Raw genomic sequence first — 22,914 nt, forward strand, 5'->3', positions numbered from 1 at the left:
ATTAAAAAATTGATAATTAAAGGATTTTAATTAACAAACAATCTCTAATACGAATTAATTTTTTCCATCATAAAAACAAGCTTGTATCCTAAAATACAAATATTAACAATGATTTCTAACATCAATTTATAATCAATTTATAATACAGAGGCCTAGCTGCACCCCAAAATCCACCCAACATTCAGTATCCCCCAACATTTATAATACAAAGGCCAAGCCGCAGTTCATTTCAGAATCAACATTTCCACCAACATGTTTCTACCAGCATTTCCACCAACAAACCAGTTCACAAACCAGCAACTTCATTAGCTTCACATTTCTGTATCAAAATAATGTAGTAGCTCCACAAACCATTTCATAAACCAGCAACTTCAGTAGCAGTACATTTCAGTAGCAACAGACTTCAGTAGCAGTACATTTCAGTAGCAACAGACTTCAGTAGCAGTACATTTTAGTTAAAATTTCTAATTCCTTCAAACCTTCCTCCGGGGATTTTGCTTCAGCCAACAGCTTCACCATGGCACTCCCAACAAGCACACCATCGGCTCCCCATCCTGCAACCTGTAACAGAAGTTATGATAGAGTGCCATGTGCATGCATGGCAGGAAGCATGTCATTCTATATACAAGCATTTAACGTAGAGATTGGAAAAGAAACCTGTTTCACATGCTCAGGAGTGGATATGCCAAAGCCAACTGCTACAGGTTTGGTTGTTGCCTGTCATATCATCAACCCAAGGCTTTTAGTTAAAGGGCCATTTATCATGCTAATTGTAGATAGTTTCTATGGCCATTCGTGGAAAAAGCAGTTTAGACATGCTTCATATTATACTAGGGAAGGGTACAAGCTAACTAAAGCACTTAACAGATTATTTTTCTGAACAAGTAAAAGCATGTTAACAGATGACAACAATCATACTCAGAAGATATCTATATTCTGAAGCACAATGATTATATGTTATGCAAGTATTTAGACTCGAGTGCAATGTATTGGCTGTTGAAACTAGATTTAAGCAGACAAACCTTTTTAATATCTTGGAGAAGGGTTTTAACCCGATCACTCACAGATGTGCGGGCACTAGTAACCCCAACTGAGCTTACCTATGATTCAAAATAATCAGCAGTTAACTCATATGCTGGGTAACTTTTCACCTCAAAATGAAATAAGGAAGCAAAACAATTTATTTTTCATTTTGTTTTCCTTCTATTGTCCCAAACAGTTGAATGCAAAAAATATTCTCTTCAAATATAAGAAAGGTAAAGAGTACTTTCATTAAAAATAAGGTGAAATGGGGTGTCTAATGTGATAAGCTAGGATTGCTATAATATCAGAGACGGATTTAAGAAATTGAAAGCAATAAGCCGCCAAGAATAGAATTTTTTGTGAACAAAATCTACATCTCTGTGCCCATTTACAGATACTGCTGAGAGAGAATTCTCAAACATCATTTTGAATCAACTTTCCCACAGCACAAGTAGCAAGTATGTCAAGAACTTCATCGAGCAAAATAATTCTAGCAGAACAAGAGATACTGAAACAAACATGAAACTTTAGAATATATATAAACATGTTATATATAAAATCAAATATATATAACAATAATTTTTTTTATAAGTATATATATATAAATATATCTATAACAATAATCATATATATAAAATCCATCAGAGACAAATTAGCAGCCATGAAAAATCCAATTCAAGCAAAAAGAAGCTAGGTGAAAAACCGATATTCGAAGGAAAAATAACATTAAATTTACCCTTGTGAAATACCTGAGTTCGTCGAGGGAAGATAGAAGGTTGATCTCGGCAGTCTAGGGCAAAAATCGTGGCTGCAGAGAAGTCCAGTTGCTCTGTGTTGCTGATACCTTCGATGGTTCTCTGCAAAGGAAAGGAAAGAAAATCGGGAGGGAGGGAAAGAAAAAGGCGTGGGTTGGTCTGCAAATGGCAGCCGAGAGCGGAAAGGAAATAAAGTGTTGCCGAGGGAGTCGAAAATGAGAGAAAAAGAAAAAAGAACTGATATTTGAAGTCCCGATTATATAAATTTCGCGTAAAGTGTTTTAAAAAATATAAATTAATACAAAATTTATATAAAAAATTAATTTTTTAATTATAAAATTTGTTTTTTTTTTTAAATGATTATACGTACATTTTACTATTATATATAATATTATTCAAAAGAAAATTGAAGGGAGAAAGGAGAGGGCGCGATTCGGCTATAGTGAAGAGAGAAGATGAAAATGGGAGGGAGAAATGAGAGTTCGATTTAGCATGAGAGAAAAGGAAAAGAAAAAGAAAAGAATGGAAAAGAGGGAGCCGAAAAAAGAGAGAAAAGACGTTGGGAGCTATTAAACCTCAATAAAATAACAGAAATGATTTGTGCAATCCGAAAATGTAATCTGCGTGTAGTCGGCTGTAAAAGAAAAATTAATACGGAATTTATATAAAAAAAAAATTATTTTTATAACTTTTTATAATTCATGTAGGTTCCTTGAATATAAAATAATTTTTTTATAATTTTTTTTTATTTATTCCGTATAATCGATTGTATTTCTCGACTGTATGTAGCAAAGTCCGTGATATTTTACTTCAGGTCGTCACTGACAAGTCACATGGCTGATCAATAGGGTGTACGACACTGTAAGTACGGCGGGCCGGCAAGACTACTCAGCAGAAAGAAAGCAAACCACAAATTCAGGATCCATATCTTTCTCGTTGCTTTATTAATTTCTCTCTCTCTCTCTCCCCTCAATTATGGTTCATTTTCATGGCACATGTACGCTGAATTGCATTCGATTTCGGCAGTCGTTATCGCTTAAAATAAATAAATAAATAAATAGGCAGTCGTACTCAGTACTGTGACAGCTACTCAACAAGTGGTCACATTTAATGCTCTGACACATTTTGCTTCTGGTCGTCACTCACGTGGCTGATCAGTAGGGTGTACGTACGGCACCCGGGCAAGACTATTCAGCAGTATGAAAGCAAACTTACATGGCAGAATGCTGAGACGTCGAATAGAACAACTTCAAGAATTCTCATTGCCTGTTCATACGGGCCGGAAATCCGGAAAACCTGATTCCGGTTCCGGTTTCCGGCCCGGGTCAAATCCGGAACGAAAACCGGATTTGAAAAACCGGATTAATCCGGTCCGGGTACCGGATTTTTAATCCGAGATCCGGGTTAAAACCCGGTACCCGGTTTATAAAAGTTAAAAAAAAAGCCCTAATTCTGAATCAGATAGAAATACCGTGAGCAAAAATGGAGTGTTGGTATATCTGTGCTCTTATGCAGTATAGGCTCTTCATTGCCATTTTTCTGTAAAAATGGAGTCAGAAAATAAAAGTATGCATGTAGTCCTTAGTTATTGATATTTAGACCTCATTAACCTTAAAACGTGTTTCTTAGCTCTGCTGATATATGGGTGTTGGATGTACTGTAATTGAGATGGCTACAGGAAAGCCTCCGTGTAGCCAACAGTATCAGGAGGTATACACTTTATGCTAAATAAACTTACTGCCTCAGTTTATGCAAGTTTGACTGTAATTTCATGAGTCAATGTGTGTTCTCGCAAGAATTTTCAGACAAAGATTTGATGTTTCTCAGGTTGCTGCTCTTTTCCATATTGGGACAACTAAATCTCATCCACCCATCCCTGAGCGTCTCTCTACTGAGGCGAAGGATTTTCTATGCATGGCACTTGTCATGGTTCATTGAAGTTGGGTTTATTTCTAATCTTCATGAAACTTCGCGTGTATTAATTTCTTCTCTTATATGTTGCAGCAGGAGTACTCCAAGGGTGATCAAGATTCAGATCATTGCATATAGCATGTATATATGATAAGCCAATTTTAAAGATTCATATCATCACGTCAAAGTCTGTCATGTTTGTGATTTTGTAATTGCATTGCACATTTTAGTATTTTTCTTTTTTCTGTACTTAGCCCCTTGTCACATTTTAGTAATTTTGTACTGACCTTTTTAGCTTATAGAATTTGCAGGATCTCTCAGTTAGATCACTTGGAAGTTGCCACATGCCGGAATTATTTTTATAATTCATATCATGTAGTTTTGTATTTTGCATTGTAATGTAATGTGTAAATAACAAAATAATGTAATATATAGTGGATTGTATATATTTCAGTTTTTCATTTTTATATATTTTTATTATACTGGAAAATGTTATTATTATGCTTTTTAGTGATGACTTAGAAAATTTTTTCATAAAATATAGGCTTTTATAAAAAAAATTATGATTTTCAGCACTTTTTTAAATATTTTAATAAATATAGATGAATTCTGCTTTTCAACATTTTAAATGCAATATATGTTTTTTTATCAAAAACGTAAACCCATACTTAAAAATAAATAAATAAATAAATAAACCGGGTTGAATCGGAAACCCGGAATCCGGGTTTTGTAAAACCTAATTCATCCGGGCTCCGGCCCGTGTTTGACCCGGTTTAACTTGGTCTGGGTTTCGGTTCGGATTTAAAATCCGGTTTCAGGTCCGGGTATATCCGGGTTGGAATCCGGATGAACAGTCTTACACATTTAATGTATATATATTTATTTAAAATACAGGAATTTTCCCTGAATTCATTTCTTCAACTGTATATATATATATTTATTTATTTTATTTAATAGTTAAAAAATAAATATTTATATATTGACGTATTTTTTTATTGTTTCAAAAACTTAAATATGTTTTAAAAAAATTAATATTTAACTTATTAGGGACGCTCAGCTATCACAACTAGGCAAAACTAGCATTCCCCTTATTTATATTTGTTTCTGGAAAAGACTAAAGTAAAATAAATATATTAATAAATTTATATTTTATAAAGTCAACTAAAGGGAATCATTTAGTAATTATCGCAATTCATAAGATAAGTAGAGAATGTTTTTGGTTAATATCAGTGATTGAACATATTTAAGAAAAATGTAGTCTTCTAGTGATTAATGATAGTCTAAAATTTTATACGAAAATAATGCTGCTTGTATTATTCAAATTAGAGGAGGATATATTAAAGGTGATAGAACTAAATATATTTCAGCTAAATTCTTTTATACTTATAAAGTTCAGGAGAAATGTGAAATTAATGTTAAACAGATACGACCAAGTGATAATTTGTCAAATTTATTCACAAAAGCATTACCAACTGCAGTAGTTAAGAAGATTGTGCAGAACATTAGAATGTGAAGACTTCAAAACATGTTATCATGCACTTTTCAGGGAGTAATGTCTTGAAAACTTGTGCTGATTGTACTCATTTTCTTTTGCTAAGGTTTTATTTTACTGGATTTTCTTTTGCAAGATTTTAATGAGGTAATTTTAAAGCACTTGGCGATATACATGAATATTGTACTTTTTTTCCTTCGTCATTGATTTTTTCTCATTAAGTTTTTCCTTGACAAGGTTTTAACGAGGCATATTCTTTATATATAGTCATCCAAAGGGAGAGTGTTATAAATTTATTTGTATGACCATATATAGTCATTAATTAAGACCATTGAGTCATTAATTAAGATCAATTTTTAGCCATTAATTAAGACCATTGAACTATTAATTAAGACTTATCTTTAGTTATTAATTAAGATTTAAACTACACCTACTCTTTTGTACTCCTATATATATGAGTATTATTTACTTATATATGATCAAGTTTTACATTTAAATAATAATTCTTTCTCTTGTAATATTCTCTCTATCTTATTATATCATTTCTCATTTAGATTCATAACAAATATTTGTATTTTAGAATGCAGCTTGTTTTTATGATGGAAGAATTAAGGAAAAATTAATTCGTATTAGAGATTGTTTGTTAATTAAAATCCTTTAATTATCAATTTTTTAATTAAAATCTTTTCATTATAAATTATTTTTTAATTAAAATCTTTTGATTATTGCTTTTTAATTAATCCAAGTTTTCAAATTAATGTCAATTTAAGATATATTAATAATGAGAAAAATAATTTCTTTTATTAATTAAATTATTAATAAATATTTTTTAAAATAAAAATGATTTTATAATTTGATATATTATATTAAATTATATTATATTAATTTATAAATTTAATTTTACGTAATCTTTGATGACTAAATTATTTTCCTTGTACAAAATATAAAGACCCAATAAGCAGCCAATGCTGTGCATGACTTCTCCCATCTTGATTTTCAAGCTCTCTCTCTCTCTTCAATTATCGTTCATTTTCAAGCACGCAGAATTGCATTCAATTTTAGCAGTCGTGCTCAGTACTGTGACAGTAACTAAACCGGTGGTCACATTTTAGCTGTGATATTTTGCTTCTGGTCGTCACTGACAAGTCACATGGCTGATCAATAGGGTGTACGACACTGTAAGTACGGCAGGCCGGCAAGACTACTCAGCAGAAAGAAAGCAAACCACAAATTCAGGATTCATATCTTTCTCGTTGCTTTATTAATTTATAGGAAAATACAGAAGTTTCCATGAATTTGCCAATGCTCCATCCAAGTAGCCAATGCCCAAGCATAACTTCTCCCAGTCTCGATTTTCGTTCTCTCTCCTCTCTCTCTCCCCTCAATTATAGTTCATTTTCATGGCACATGTACGCTGAATTGCATTCAATTTCGGCAGTTGTTGTCGCTTTAAATAAATAGGCAGTCGTACTCAGTACTGTGGACAGCCACTCAACAAGTGGTCACATTAATGCTGAGATATTTTGCTTCTGGTCGTCATTGACAAGTCACATGGCTGATTAGTAGGGTGTACGTACGGCACCCAGGCAAGACCATTCAGCAGTATGAAAGCAAACTGACATGGCAGAATGCTGCGACATCGAATTGAACAACTTCAAGCATTCTCATTGCCTTATTAGTTTATAGTTTTGTTAAGTATAAATAAAGTCGTTTATTAATTTATATATAGATATTAATTTTTTTATATTTAAAATTTAAATTAATATTATTTTTAATAAAATTTATTTTTTAATTAATCATATTAAATTAATATATATATTAATGCATAGTTATTTATTATTTTATTAGTTTATAATTTTGTTACGTATAAATAAAATCGTGTACTATATATCAATATAAATTTTTTAATATTTAAAATTTAAATTAGTATTATTTTTAATAAAATATACTTTTTGACCAATCACATTAAATTAATACACATATTAATACGTATTATGCTTGTAACTAGATATTTATATTAATTTATTGGAAAATACAGGTGTTTTCCCTGAATTCATTTATTCAACTGTTTATATATGTATATATTTATTTTATTTAATAGTTAAAAAATAAATATTAATATATTAAAGTATTTTTTTATTTTTTTAAAAACTTAAATATGTTTTAAAAATTTAATATTTAATTTATAAGAGCATCCACATTAGTCTATGCATATGCATATGAATATGCAAAGTCATATTTTATAATATGAGACTAAATTCATCTATATTAAATTATGCATCTTAAAATATTAGCATAGCTATGAATAGTACATTTACGTATTTAAAGATCTACTATTTACTTTCTAAAAAATATTTTATTCATTCTTTTTCTCTCCTCCCACTCTCTTTCTACATATTTTACTTTTATATATTTTACTACATATTTTACTCATTCACTTTCCAAAAAATATTTTACTCAAATATTTTACATATTTGAAGATCAAATCCTATTAAAAAAAAGTAAAAAAGTAAAAAAATAATAAAATGATAATATTTTATCATTATTTTGTTTCAAATTTGCATATGAAAATTTTGTTTGCATAGCAAATTAAATTTCTAAAAAATATAATTTTACATATGCGTATAAACCAACGTAGACGCTCTTAAGGGACGCTCAGCTATCACAACTAGGCAAAACTAGCTTTACCCTTATTTATATTTGTTTCTGAAAAAAATCAAATAAGATAAATATATTAATAAATTTATGTTTTATAAAGTCAACCAAAGGGAATAACGTGCATTAGAGTATAACCGGTCTGATTCCATTAGATTTTGATATATTTTAAAGAGAAATACTTTTTGCAGTCGGCAAATGTAGTCGGTGTGCAGTCGTAGAGAAAAAAATAAATTAATACGGGACTTACATGAAAAAAATTATTTTTTAACTTTTTTTTATTCATATAGGTCCCCTTGAATATAAAATAATTTTTTTATAATTTTTTTTTATTCATTCCGTACAGTCGACTGCACGCCGACTGTATTTGCCGACTGTATTTAGCAAAGCCCTATTTTAAAACGGAATGGGTATAAGCATTAGTTTTTTTTTATAAGTAGGTATAAGCATTAGTTATATCCTTAAATCGGAACTTCTAGTATATATATATATATATATATAATATAGTTATTAACATATTATAATTATATTATAGATTAAAGTCATATATTATAATATATTATGAGATATAGTGATATAGTATTAATATAACTATTAATATAGTAGATTATAATAATATAAGATTGTAAAATTTAATATTATCTTAATTAATAATTTATCATATAATATAAAATTATTTATATATATTATATATAAAAATGATATATAATATAAAAAATTAAATAAAAATATTTATATAACATAAAAAATTTATATATATATATATATAAATTAATTGGGTCTGAGTTATTGGTTCACCGATCATTGTTTTCGCCCCTGCATGCATACCCTTTCTCTGCTTTCGTGTTCAAGGCTTTTCCATGACCATATTTTAAATTAAAGATATTTTTATAAAATAATTTATAAATGTATCATCATTCTAAAATATTATAATAAAAAAATATTAATTATATAAAGGATTGCGAGCCTATCATTATTCTCTGGAAGCATCAAACACGTGATGGAATTATGAATTTGAAAAGGAAAATGACGAAAAAAAAAAACCGGAATTATTTGGATATTGAAGCATCAAACATTTTAAAACTAATTTCATCTTTCTATGCCGAGAAAGTAGGAAAAAAAATGACTCCCAAGATTGTTCCAAGCTAAGATAGGTAGGTGATGATGGAGAAAGGCACGTGCTTAGTTTGAAGTTCAGCTAAGCTTGTCGTTCAACCACGAAAGGACAAATGGAGAGAGAGAAAGAGAGAGCACAATGTGACTATATTTCTCTAGGCTTTGCTAGATGGAGTCAGTAAATACAGTTGATATGCAGTCGACTGTATAAAATAAATAAAAAAAAAAAATGTACAGAATGAATAAAAAAAAATTATAAAAATAATTTTTTTTTATATAGGTTCTATATTAATTCATTTTTTTCAAACCGACTGCACGCTGACTGTATTTATCTACTGCATAAATCATTTCTCTTTCTCTATATATAGAGATCGGAGAGAGATCACTATATATCAATAGCCAACTGATCTTGCTCATAAGTGGAACAGACAGCTCAGAGTACTTCGTTATTATCAGGTGATCCGATATAACTCCCTTTCCTTAATAGTGATATCTATATACTCTCAAGATTTTTTATGATTTTTAACGTAAACTTTACTACTCGCGATTAAAAGCTGCATCAGATATATAATATTATAGTTGATGGAGACTATATATCACTTACTTTTTATTGTTTCAAGTGAATGGCATTAAATTCTAATTAAGATTAATTTTTTATCCATCCTTTCCAACTTTTGACAATTTTACTTACATAAGTTCAGGTCTCTCATGAAAAATTAAGTGGTGAATATTGTTCATAAATTTTTAAGTGGGCCATTTTTATCATTATTAAGTTAGCTTTTGGTCTCCAGTAATTGTTTTTCCATTATATTTAATTAGAAGAGAATTAATTAAATTTAATATTATATTATTTCTCTTATAAAAATTTATAATTATCTGAATGAAATATATTTAATGATAATACCCGGCCATGTTTGCCTGTGTGGCTAGCTACATATATGTAGTAATGGTACATATAATCATAAATTATACAAGCATTATATAGTCATTTTGAAAAGAATGAAATTCACGATTAAAAAAATAATTTTCTTTTCATGTAAGTAACATATTTATTTAATTTTTTAAAAATGATTATATGATACTTTCACACGACTACAACTATCAATTCTCTATATAGTAAGTACTTAATGGTTATATAATATATAGTTTCTGGAATTTTTTACTTATAATATTGAATAGGAGATTTAGCTTCATGTCATGGAACTGTATTTTTTTCCAATTTAATTTGAAGGCCGGTGGCTCCTCTTTTTCTGGCCAGGAAATTCGGGGGAAAAAAAGAGAGAAACTTGAAAGATGGAGGAATCGGCAGCGCCTATTTACACTCCGGGAGAAACAAGCGATGCTGGAACAGAAAATGATTTGTATCATCGGTGGAAAAGATTGGCATGGAAAATCGAGCGTGCTTTAGATCAAAGAAAAAAAGAGGATGATTTAATATATAATATTTCTCTCAGGATTCCAGATGTGCATCGAAAAGTGAACGAAGAAGCTTACACTCCTCAGGTTATTTCAATAGGGCCTTTTCACCATCGCTCATCAAAATTGCAATTCATGGAAAATTATAAACTGAGATGTCTCGAGAATTTCATGAAACGGGCCAATACAAGTTTGATGGATTTAGTTGGCCACGTATTCGTCGGGGAGCATTTTTTACGTGCGTTTTATGAAGGGACAATTGAAATTGAGTCCGACGATTTAATACAAATGATCCTGGTGGATGCGTGCTTCATCATTGAGTTTTTCTTGAAAAATTTTTCAGGACCAAAAAATTGGACTCTTGACGACACTATAGAATTAAAGCCATGGCTGATTTCTAGGATGAAATTAGACTTGATATTATTTGAGAATCAACTTCCTTTCAATATAATCCAGACCTTATATGAGAAGCTAGTTCCACGCGAGTTTCCCTCAATGTACCCATCCAGCTTCCTCGAGCTTGCCTTTAACTTCTTTAGAGCTCACAACCTTCAAAACATACCTCATGATCAGATAGGTAAACATGAGGTAATTCACTTTCTTGATTTGCTGAGACACTTTAACTTGCCTCGTCACCGAAACCTCCAAGAAAGAAGTTACGGAAATGTAGTTAGGAAAATGTACTGTGCCTCCCAGCTGGCTGAGGCAGGATTGAAGTTTCAGCCAATTTCAGGCGGATCCTTACTTGACGTAAGATTTAGTGAGGGAGTGTTGGAAATCCCATCTTTTCCATTAGACAATACCACAGAGATTTATGCACGGAACATCATGGCCTGGGAGCAATGTGCCTATCCAGATGAAGCATATGTTACTGATTATTTTATGATGTTAGATTTTCTTATCAATACAGGCAAAGATGTGGATTTACTTGTTCAAGAGGGGATCCTTGTGAAGGGCCCGGGCACCAACAGTAGAACAACTTTACCCACCAATTTGTGCACAGGTATCTCACATTGGGGCATCAATGATGATTATGGTGATATCTGTAGACAATTGGTGGATTTCCGTAAAAAACATTGGTATGTAATTCTGAAGAGTAGCTTGAGAAAGGATTATTTTCGGACGCCTTGGATGGGTGCTGCTACCATTGGTGCTATCTTCTTGTTGATTCTCACTCTCATACAAACTGTATGTACTGTGATTTCGATATTCATGTAGAGTGTAGCTGCTTGTGTAATAATTCTTAAGAGTATATATTGAATTGCTTGCCTAATGAAAAGGCCAAAGCTATGTGTATAAGAGAATGATTAGCATGAGTGTGAGTCGTGACAGTTGAAATAAGGAGAGTGAATCTGTTGTGCGTATAAGAGTGAAAGCGAGCACTAGTTATAATGTGTTTGTCTTGTTTGCTAATATCTTAATAAAGTTATTTTGGTTCTTTTCTATTAACAGCTTCTCCAAACCCACCAAGTGTTTTGTCCCTAATTCTCGTTCGAAAAGTTGTGAACAGAGTCTGTTATTCAAACCGCATATATCAAATCGAATTGTTTCAAAAGCGTTCGAAAAGATGATATTACATTCGAATATTGAATGTAAATAGTTCGAAATCGAGTAATATGTGATCAGATGGTCAGCTATTATATATTGTTCAAATGTTGCAACTACATCTGAAACCATACTGAGAGGGATATTTACCAGTTCTACCAGGCCGACTCGACTCCCTTTCCCGAGGGCCCCATTGACCCGTCATCGGCCCACCTCTGTGAGAACGAGAAAGGAGAATCTGGGCCTGGCCCATGATGTACGTGTCAAGGAGAGAATTAAAGGAAATGGAAGTCGCATCATCTGAATGTGTTGTAGCCAAGATGCCCGGCACGAGGCCACGCCGCATTAAATGACCAAAGGCGCCACAAGCAACAACCTCGGCCGGAATCACACCTTTTTCCAGAAATCCAGATCGTGGGTGCAGCACCTTCTCCACCTGACACTCTGGAAGAAACATCTACTACTGAAACAGAAAATGAATATGATCAGTGTACAAGATTGGCAGAGAAAATCGAGAGTTCTTTAAATTTTGACACAAGGGTTGGTTATCTCACATCACATGTAAGTATTTACAGGGTTCCATATTTGCTTCGGAAATGGAACGAATAAGCTTTACACACCTCAGGTTATTTCAATAGGCACTTTTCACTAACACTCGCAAAAATCGCAATCCATAGAAAATGTTAAACTGAAATTTCTCAAGCATTTCATAGAACGGACCAAAGTAAACTTGAAGGATTTAGTAAGCACCATAAAATACTTGGAACAAAGCGTTTGCGAATGTTATGCAGGGACAACAGAAATTGACTCCGACGATTTCGTGAAAATGATCCTGGTGGATGCGAGCTTCCTCAATATTTCTCTTATTCAAAGATTACACTGGATGCTGGCCGGCAGGTGACCACTCGATAGAATTAAAGCCATGGCTGATTTCGAGGATGATATTAGACTTGAAATTACTTGAGAATCAACTTCCTTTCTTTATAATCGAGGAATTATATGAGCTGCGTCAAGTCGAGACTATCTTAACATACCCATCCAGCTTCCTTGAGCTTATAGTTATCCACTTTGGCATTCATAATCATCAAGGAAAACTTCCTCATCAGGATCCAGATTTAAAAATAATGCACTTCGTTAATTTGCTTAGATAATTTTACTTGCCTCTTGATCACCAAAGGCTTCCAGAAAGGAGTACTGAAGTAGTTAAGGAAATCATGTACTGTGCCTCCAGCTGGCTGAGGCATGATTGAAGTTTCAGCTAAGTTCAAGCAAATGCTCCCTTGACCTAAAATATGATAAGGGAGTGTTGGCCCAAGTTTTACATTAGACAATGACACCGAGATTTATACACGGAACATCATGGCCATGGAGCAATGTCACTATCCAGATAAAGCATATGTTATTGATTATTTTATAATGTTAGATTTCCTCATCAATACAGGCAAAGATGTGGATTTGCTTGTTGATGAGAAACTCATTGTGAAGGGCCAGGGCACCAACATTAGACCAACGTTACCCAGCAATTTGTGCACAGGTATCTCATATTGGAACACCAGGAAAGATTATTATGCTCTCTCTAGGCAATTGGTGGAATTCCGTAGAAAACATTGGTATGTAATTATGAAGGGTAGCTTGAAACATGATTATTTTCGCACGCTTTGGATGGGTGCTGCTACCATTGGTGCTATCGTCTTGTTTATTCTCACTCTCATACAAACTATATGTACTGTCATTTCGACATTCAAGTAGAGTGAAGCTTGTGTACGTACGTAATTAATAATTCTAAGAGTACTATTGTATTGCTTGCGTTGTTATAATTATATCTTTCATTGATCGCTTTTTTTTGGCTTAATTCATGGAAGTTTGTAATCAAGTGCATGGGCTGTGGGATGCATTGAAGCTACAAGTTGGAAAGCTTTTATGTTAATTTTCTTTTATGAATGTCCCCCAAAGTCAATACGATATCATTTCCCATTTTCTAAACGAATATATATATATATATACACTTACTAAAATGAAAATTCATGTTTTAATTCGATCTTTATTGGTCTCACTCACGGATGCATGCCATTTCATTAGCGACAAGCACTAAAAATGCAAATAATTTTTTTGGGACAAAAATTGTAATTTTATTTCAAAAAATATCTTTGTGATGAACAATTGTGAACCGAGTCTATTATATTTCAAACCGCACATATCAAATCGAATGGTTTCAAAAGCGTTTGAAGAGACGATACGAGGTTCGAATATTGAGTGCAAGTAGTTTAAATAGAAGTAGAATAATTCTACTTAGCATTCCACATACCGTACATCTTTTTTTAAATGATTAATAAAACAATTCAATTAATTTAGCATGAAAAAAGTTATAATAAAAAGGGTATATGGTGTATGGTGCTAAGTAGCATAACGCATAAAAGTAAACATGTGTTGGAATGGTCAAACCAATTTTTGTTCAATGCTGCAACTACATCTTGTTACATGCGTAGTAACAGTAAATATAAATCAAGGAATTTTGACAGTTCGAGGAGTTAAAAAAACTCTAAATATTCTACAACTTTATTGATAGAATCTACTTATCTTCATTGATGAATATGTACAATATTTATAAACAACTTCAAATAATTGCTACTGAACTAAAGTAAATTACTGACCCACTCGACCACAAAATCCACACGTCTAATGTGTCTATAACTAAGTCCTATTCTAGAAAAACCAGACACATCACTTGGGCTGTCCCATGCCTTGTAAAATTAAATCATCAAAGTATAGCCATGAAGTTTCGAGCTCTTTCTATTTCTTTTAAAACAACACACTCTTGCCAGTGCACCAATGCATCTCCTTCCAAAGAAACTCATTCCATTCTTTTTAAAGCAACACACTCTTACCACTAAATTAATGCATTTCCTTGTGATAGTGGTTTACGAAAAATAATGAGGGAAATCCACATTTAATATCATGGAAATCCCGCACACATGATTTCATCCAATTTTAGTGAGATAATTCACCAATTATTTGAACTAATCCATGTGCTCCATCCTAGCATTCATGAATATTTATACATGCCTCAAAGTCGCATTTGTTATTTCAAATTATTGTATACGCTCAAATTTCTTCAAGAATTTTAAGGTGATAATTAATTGCCCCTATTCAAAAGAATTTGCTACCGGGTTACAAATAATTCACATCTAATATATAACAAAGTCACCAACTACAAATAGCAATTATGAAATTTTTCCTTCAAAGTTTCTACATAATTGTATAAATAACTGAAAATATGAGAGTCTAAAATAATAAAATTCGGGGGTATTGTCCTCTATTTATAGAGAATGAAGTGACACCATGTAAAAGATTACAAGTCTTAACTTGTGACTTTTTAAGTGGCAATTACTAGTTTAAAGGTCATGATATTTAGTTAGAGACAAAGGGACATACCTGGTCAAGTGTTTGGATACCTCCAGAGAGGTTACTGTTTGAAACACACCAATGACACCCTTTCAGATTTATTAATTTTGAAGCATTTCTTTCCAACCAAGAATGACCTACTTGAACTAGGATTGGGCTAAGCCCACATGTAGCCTTATGTCACCAATTCGGATGGGCTGCATCAGATTTATCAATTTTGAAGCATTTATTTCCAACCAAGCACCTACTTGGGCTGGGCTTGGACTAAGCCCACATGCAACCTTGTGCCACTAATTTGGATGGGCCATACGCCCTTGATCTGGGCCATGCACCCCTTGGGCTATCCCATGCCTTGTTAAAATCAAATCTTCAAAGTGTAGCCACAGGTTTCAAACTCATTCCATTTTTTTAAAAAAGAAAAAATACCCTTACCATTGAACAAATACATCTTCTTATAATAGTGGTTCACGAAAATAAATAATAACTCATATTCAACAAATTTACATGTTTAATATCACAATCTACTAATAAATATAACACATTAATCTTAATCAAGCAACTCATACTGTTGGCAATGTTTTGTTGGTAAACATTTTATGTTTACGTTTTTACTAAACTTATTTCCCTTCTACGTCCATTTTATCTTCCGATCCGAATGTGGGATTGATACAACAAATATGTAATTAGCCAGTACTGGGCCTAGCTATGTATTTCACTTACAAGATCAAAACACGCCAGCTAGCTAGTTGCCTTCATTCGGTTACAGCGCGCACTTCATTGAAATAGTTAAAGTCAAATTCAAGTTTTAGCTAATATGATATAAATTTGTTTTTGCATATTTTATTCACATCCAACCCTCATATTGGATTATCCTTATTCTTTATATAATAATAAATAATATTTATTTTTTTAAAATTTAAAATTTATTTAATTTTATTATATTTTACCATTTTGCCGATTATATATTAATTAGTAACAATATTATAGCCCTCAAAAAATTGCTGCAACCAAATCATGGTAGGAAGTAAGGAAGAAAGGAAAAAAAAAATGAAGAACAACGAAACATGTACAAGCTACTGTTGGAGAGGAAGAACACATGGGAAGAAAGGGGAGAGAGAGAGAGAGAGAGAGAGAGAGAGAGAGAGAGAGAGAGAGAGAGAGAGTTCAACGGAAGCCAAAATGGAGCAGAGATAGAGAATGTTTGCATGGAAGAAAAATATTTTTTTATTCATTTTGGTCATGTCACAGTGACTATCAAATTTGGCTCACAACACTAACTTAGTATTGTAGCAAAAAGCCATACCCTTTTACATTTGCATAATCCAATGTAACATATTTTGAGACTCTATTAGCCAAACACCCTATTGAATTTGCATTTGCATAATCGAATGGAATTGCTCACATGTAATGTAATGTAATGGCTTGAAAATAGGCAAAAATGCTGACCATCCAACTTCTATTCCTCTTCACCGCAAAGGCGGATGTGGAGGTCGCAAATTGGGAGGTGAGGTGAATGACAGTGGAAGAAATAGATAAGAGGCGGCGGGTTGTGCTGAGCAAGGGGAAATGCTGGCCGTATTGGAATGTTTTGACCGGCAATACTGTCGCACTGGAAGGCATGCAAAAGTTAAAGAAATAGGCTTCGGAAGAAGTTTCAAGTTCAGCCTTAACCACTCTAAATAGATGGCTACTATGTGGATGTTTCATCTGTAATGTTGCAGTAAAGAGCATCCTAATTACGTGGCTCATGATGTTGCAGATCTGGCAAACTGAAGTGAAGAAGTGATGAAGTGTTTGCTTTTCTGAGTTGTATATGGGCTTGTGGGAGCATTTTAGTCTAGGTAGAGCTCAAGTAATGTAGCGTGGGCTTTACTCTTAGTTAGTTATTAGCCAAGCCCATTATCATGTTAAGGGCACTATAGTCAATTTCATTTTTTTTTTTTTTTCAGTTACTTAATGTTGGAATGCTCAGGAGAGAATAGAGTATGGAAAATACAAGGCATTTTGCCCAAAGTCAGCATCACCATACCAAAGCTCACGAAGAGGAGTTTCAGTCTTAAGGTTCAAGCGTTTCTAGGGGCATGCAATTTAGATCCATCAAACTTGTTGTCTAGATGACTAACACAGGAGTATGATGAATTGGGTTATATTTAAAAAATTAACAATTATAAATCAAATATACAATATAAAATAAAATACAAAACAACAATAAATATAAAGAGTAAGGGTGAAAGAGAAGTAAACTCAATATGTTAGCGAGGTTCGGGCCCCACTGCCTACGTCCTCGCCTCAAGCTACCCCTTGAGGATCCCCAAATTCACTATTCAACATCCTTAAAGTGGAGATAGAAACCTATTACACCTTTGAACAACACCGCTACAAAGGATCCATGTAGAACACTATCTATACTTGTAATCACCTTACACGTGGTGATTCAACTATTCCCTGTGTAGAACACTTTCTACACGCACAAGGGTTATAGATACTCTTTTACTGATACAAGAGTTGATAGTGGGTAGGTTATCAGAAAACACTCCTCAATAAGTGAAATAAGAACAATACAATGCAAACTATATCTCTCTCAAAATGAACAAGGTTTAAAGCTCAATGCTTAGAGAAGAGAGAATGAAAGCTTTGAATGAATGTTGTATGCTCTTGGTATGTGAATGTGAAGCTCTCAAATGATCTATTTATAAGCATATGAGACTTCATATTCAAATTTAAAAAGATTTACATGTCAAATACAACATCATTCACTTTTTCAAAAAATTCAAATAAAAGTTTTTTTTTTTTCATTTGTCAAAGACAACATCATTCACTTTTCTAAAAAGTCAAACCTAATCTTTTTACTTTTTGCATATGACAAAAAGAGCACACTTTGCTTTTTAAAATTTTCAAACAAAATCATCTACCTTTTACATAAGTCAAAAAGAGCATCAATTACTTTTGAAAATATTCAAATAAAGCATGGACGTGTGAAAGATGACAATCAATCATCTTTAATATTTTCAAAATTTTCAAACAAAATCATACACTTTTTACATAAGTCAAAAAGAGTAGAAATCACTTTTGAAAATATTCAAATAAAGCATGCACATGTGAAATATGACAATCAATCATCTTTCAAAATTTTCAAAATATTCATACACATGTGGAAAATACATTTTAATGCTTTATGATAAAATATTAATTTTAAGTCTTAATCCTAATTTCAAATTTTTAAGAGATTTACAACATTACTCTATGACTTTAATGTGAACTTGTTTCCTTCTTGCTCATGCTTGGTTCCTTGATGTGCTTGACTCCATTATGTAGACAACTTGAGCTTGACACTCCTTTATTCTTTGAATTCATTTGTTATCATCAAAATCCATATGTAGATATATAATTACACGAAACTTAAAATCTTGAGTTCAACAATCTCCCCCTTTTTTTATGATGACAAATACTTGATAGTACCTGAAGTATGTATTAATACTTAAACTCCCATTGAGAATGTGCGTTAGTTTTTCAAGCAAAAGTATAAATATAATTCCAAACATATATAATAAGTTTAACAATTCTGACAATTTTAATGTTTTAATCTAAAACTTCTCCCACTTTTAGCATCATTAAAAAGGATCAGAAATAAATAAATAGATTGAAGAAAACGGTGTGTTAGTATAAATTGTAGATAGTTAAAAAATTGGAGCCGCCCGTGACCCGACAAGTGTGGTTGGAGATTTGAAAAATCGTCTGATGTTGTTGACAAACGAGATTGAGGGCTCCGAGTTTCTAAAAAAAATGTTATTTTCACCCATCGGATACAAAAAAAAAAAAAAAAAATTCACATTGCTCCTTGACTTGGATGATAGCTTATCTTGTTCTTTATGCTATCTCTATAAAATCAGTCTTAAAGTTCATCTAATTCACATAAAATCTTCTTCGCATCTCTATAACTCATCTGCATTCCTTCAATATTTTCGCTTTAAGCTTTCAATTTTTTTCTCAATGGCTCATTCTTCTAACATTCATCTGCATTCATCCATGAGGTATTCTATTCCTCAATCTCCTGTCCTTCCTGCAGCTATCATTGGTGCCATGTTGCAGTAAGAGAATAATAATTTTGTTAATAAGTCAGACTCCGATGTTATCTACGACTTGGTGAGTCTCGGGACTCGCTACTCCTCCTCTATAGTTTCTTTTTTCCAGCGGCTACAAGCCAGAAACCATGAGGTTGAAAAGCTTAAAGAACAAATTATTGTACTTAAGCGAATTATTTAAGAGTCTCACACAATGGAAGGAATCCTTCGGCAGAAGAATAAAATGTTGAAATTCCTATTAGATTCTTCATTCCGCTTGCCAATTCCCATGGATAGGGATGTCATGATATTGTATGAAGAGAATGAGCATCTCAAACATGAGGCCAAGAACCTCAAGTTTATGTAGAAGTATTTAAAAACTCTCTCTCTATTTTTATGGACTCTGGTCTATGTTTTAAGAGATATTCATAGCATGCATCATACATATTTCTCTTCTAATCATACATAATTTATCTTCTAACAAAGATTTTGTGAAAATATTTGCTAACTGATCCTGTGTGTTTGTGAACTCTAGTACTATATCGCCCTTCTGCACATGATCTCGAAGAAAATAATATCTTATTTCAATATGCTTAGTTCTAGAATGTTGTATTGGGTTCTTTGAAATATTTATAGCACTTGTATTATTACATTTGATTAGAATGTGATTATACATGAATTTAAAATCTTCAAGTTGTTGCTTCATGTAAAGAACTTGAGCACAATAACTACCCGCAGCAACATATTCTACCTAAGCAGTAGATAACGTAATAGAATTTTACTTTTTACTAAATCAGGAAACTAGTACATGACCTCATATATGATATGCTCCATTAGTGTTTTTTCGATCAATTTTGAAACCTGCATAATTTGCATCTGTGTAGCTGATTAGATCGAAAGATGTGTGCTTAGGGTACCATAACCCTAGGTCAATTGTACCACTAAGATATTTAAGAATGCGTTTAACTGCAATTAAATTAGATTCTTTTGGAGATGATTGAAAGTGTGCACATAAGCACACACTAAACATAATATCTGGTCTACTGGCTGTCAAATATAATAAGCTACCAATCATACTTCGATATACCTCTGAGTCAACTGGCTTACCGGATTCATCTTTATCAAGTTTAGTGGATGGGCTCATTTGTGTTCCAAATTCCTTAGCACTTTCCATCCCAAACTTCTTGAGTAATTCATTAATATATTTTGATTGATTGATGAATGTTCCACTTTTTGCTTGCTTAATTTGCAATCTGAGAAAAAATGCAAGTTTTTCCATCATGCTCATTTCAAATTTTTCCTGCATAGTCTTAGCAAAAACTTGGCATATATTTTCATTAGTAGCACTGAATATTATATCATCAACATAAATCTGAATAAAAAGAATATCATCATTTTCGTATTTAATGAAAAGAGTTGTGTCAATTTTTCCTCTTGAAAAATATTTTTCAATCAAGAAACCACTTAGTCTCTCGTACCAAGCTCTAGGAGCTTGTTTGAGTCCATATAGTAATTTTGTGAGTTTGAAAACATGATTTGAAGAAATATGATTTTCAAAACCTGGAAGTTGCCACTATAAGAAATACGGCATTTTACCAAGGGGAAGATTCATGGCAAAAAGCTGACTTTTTGTGGGAAAAACCCTATTCCCACAAATTGTTGTTGTGGGCAGCTCGTGGTGTAAATCTCGCCGCAAATACCTATATTTTCCCACGACACATTTCACAGCAAGAGCCAATGAAGCTCATCACAAAAGCACGTCCATTTTCGTTTATGCTCATGGGAGTTTGAGCAATTACCATGAGAGGTACTGGTGTGTATTAGTATTAACCACTACAACATTTGTGGGAAAAAACTTCTCCCGACACAAAGGTCCGTATTGAGTGTATTGAGTCAAGTCTAGTAAATACAGAATTACAGGTGAGGGGATAGGAACCATGCAGACTTGATTTGTATGACCATGATATATTGTACAATAAATCATTCAAAAAGTAGAGCTTCAGACTTTCACAAAAGATCGCTTCATTTTTTAAATGCACATGCTCAAATTTACCAACTTGAAAACTCATAAATGCTCAACAGCTCGAAAATACTACCACACACACACACTTTAAGCAAAAGCAATCACACCTTCCAGCAATTAAAACAACCTAACCAAACATGCATACTAGCCTAAACAGCCACATATAACAGCCCAAACAACCTCACTCATAAAACCAACAACCACATGTCAATCCAAACAATCATGTGTCAACCCAACCAGTCACATAGCAGCCCAAACAACCACATATTAACCCTGGATAGCCACACATTCCACCAGCATTCACCCACATAAGTTATAAGTTCAATCGCATCTACAGTTTCAGGTTCAAAAATATCAATACGTAGATGAAATGCATCATCTACTCATCTGGTTCAAAAACTATATATTAGGACTATCTAAAATATAGTATTAAAGGAAAAATGAATAATATTGTCATGTAAAAGATAATATAAATTACTACAAGTATGTCCTCCTAAACCAAGGTAATGTATAGATAACTCACTTCCGCAGACATTCATCAGAAAATGCATAAACCTGAGTAATCTTCCAAAGGGAAAAACAAAGAGATAAAAAAATTATTAGCTCAAAGTATTACAGATACATTGCTTTTTCTAAAACAAACATGTAGGTCCAAAGAAAATATTCATGCATACTAAACAAGGTGGTAAATTTATAGACTACTCCCCAATCTGTCCTCTCTCCCCCCCTGCCCAAAAAAAAGCCAAAATTGAGAAGCTGAATAACGTCTTCAAAATTGAGAGTTACAAGGACTGAAATTCTGAGGGACTAAAGGTCTTCAAAACAGAGGCTGAATAAGGGAAGGAATATAGAAGATTGAACTCAAAACTGAGAGTTACAAGGATTGAAATTCTGTTGCTATAGTGCCTTGCAGTAATTCTAGTTCAATCCTTAAAGCATTTGTGGCTTGGAGTTTGAAATGGCTAGGAGTGAGAAGGGATGAGAATGACGTGATCAGAGGGCAGGTTTGATGTGCAGCAATTAACTTAGGTGTTTAGGTGCTAGAATCTAATAAAACTGGAGGAACCAAAGAAAAGGAAATCTTCAACAATAGATTTGATAAAGTACTTATCAAAATAAATAGAGTCTAAGCTACAGTCTTGGTGTTATTTTAATAGAGTCTAAATTAGTCTTTTATCCATCAAAATTCAATCTCCTGGAGCCATAATTCTAGACCCTAGGTTTACAAATTCTTCAAACCCAAAGCATAATATGCAAAAACAGAGGATGTGTTTAAGATGGCATGGCCAATGGCCATATGTAACAGAGGTCTATGAATGCAATGGAGCAAGAGTGGTTATATAAAAGTGTAGGGAGCAAACACTACAAAAACAAAAAGAATAAAAGAAGATTTTTTTTGGGGGGGGGGGGGGGGGAGAGTAGGAATCATAGGCAAAGACATGATTATTAAGAGATAAAACCAAGTGCATGGCCTTACAAATTATGTATTAGTTTTTGTTTTCCCTGTAATCACGT

The 22,914-nt window shown here is 32.7% G+C and overlaps 2 protein-coding genes and 1 long non-coding RNA gene across 3 annotated transcripts; 2 read left to right on the top strand and 1 right to left on the bottom strand.

Moving 5' to 3' along the window:
- Positions 1-435: 435 nt before the first annotated feature.
- Positions 436-2,704, bottom strand: LOC122298974 (tryptophan synthase alpha chain, chloroplastic-like). Its single transcript, XM_043108816.1, has 5 exons — positions 2,687-2,704; positions 1,773-1,880; positions 1,023-1,100; positions 658-717; positions 436-561 (listed from the first exon to the last, which is right to left on the bottom strand). Exons 1-5 carry the CDS (start codon positions 2,702-2,704, stop codon positions 436-438), a joined length of 390 nt encoding a protein of 129 aa, XP_042964750.1.
- A 331-nt stretch (positions 2,705-3,035) lies between these two features.
- LOC122298383 lies at positions 3,036-4,160 on the top strand. Its single transcript, XR_006239405.1, has 2 exons — positions 3,036-3,488; positions 3,606-4,160. It is a non-coding gene; the product is annotated as an uncharacterized LOC122298383 (long non-coding RNA).
- Positions 4,161-9,271: 5,111 nt separating this feature from the next.
- Positions 9,272-11,813, top strand: LOC122298637 (UPF0481 protein At3g47200-like). The gene is made up of 2 exons (XM_043108477.1): positions 9,272-9,408; positions 10,211-11,813. Exon 2 carries the CDS (start codon positions 10,246-10,248, stop codon positions 11,584-11,586), a length of 1,341 nt encoding a protein of 446 aa, XP_042964411.1. The 5' UTR covers positions 9,272-9,408; positions 10,211-10,245; the 3' UTR covers positions 11,587-11,813.
- Positions 11,814-22,914: the final 11,101 nt, after the last annotated feature.

The sequence above is a fragment of the Carya illinoinensis genome, chromosome 16 (assembly GCF_018687715.1).
Source record: "Carya illinoinensis cultivar Pawnee chromosome 16, C.illinoinensisPawnee_v1, whole genome shotgun sequence".
Taxonomy (NCBI): Eukaryota; Viridiplantae; Streptophyta; class Magnoliopsida; order Fagales; family Juglandaceae; genus Carya; species Carya illinoinensis.

What these genes read in the sequence shown, in the direction of transcription:
- LOC122298974 (XM_043108816.1), bottom strand. An exon ending in TCTTCCCTCGACGAACTCAG is followed by an intron (nt 1,101 to 1,772) that starts GTATTTCACAAG and finishes TTTGAATCATAG; the next exon opens with GTAAGCTCAGTTGGGGTTAC. An exon ending in TTCTCCAAGATATTAAAAAG is followed by an intron (nt 718 to 1,022) that starts GTTTGTCTGCTT and finishes ATGATATGACAG; the next exon opens with GCAACAACCAAACCTGTAGC.
- LOC122298637 (XM_043108477.1), top strand. Translation starts at nt 10,246, where the DNA reads ATGGAGGAATCGGCAGCGCCTATTTACACTCCGGGAGAAACAAGCGAT.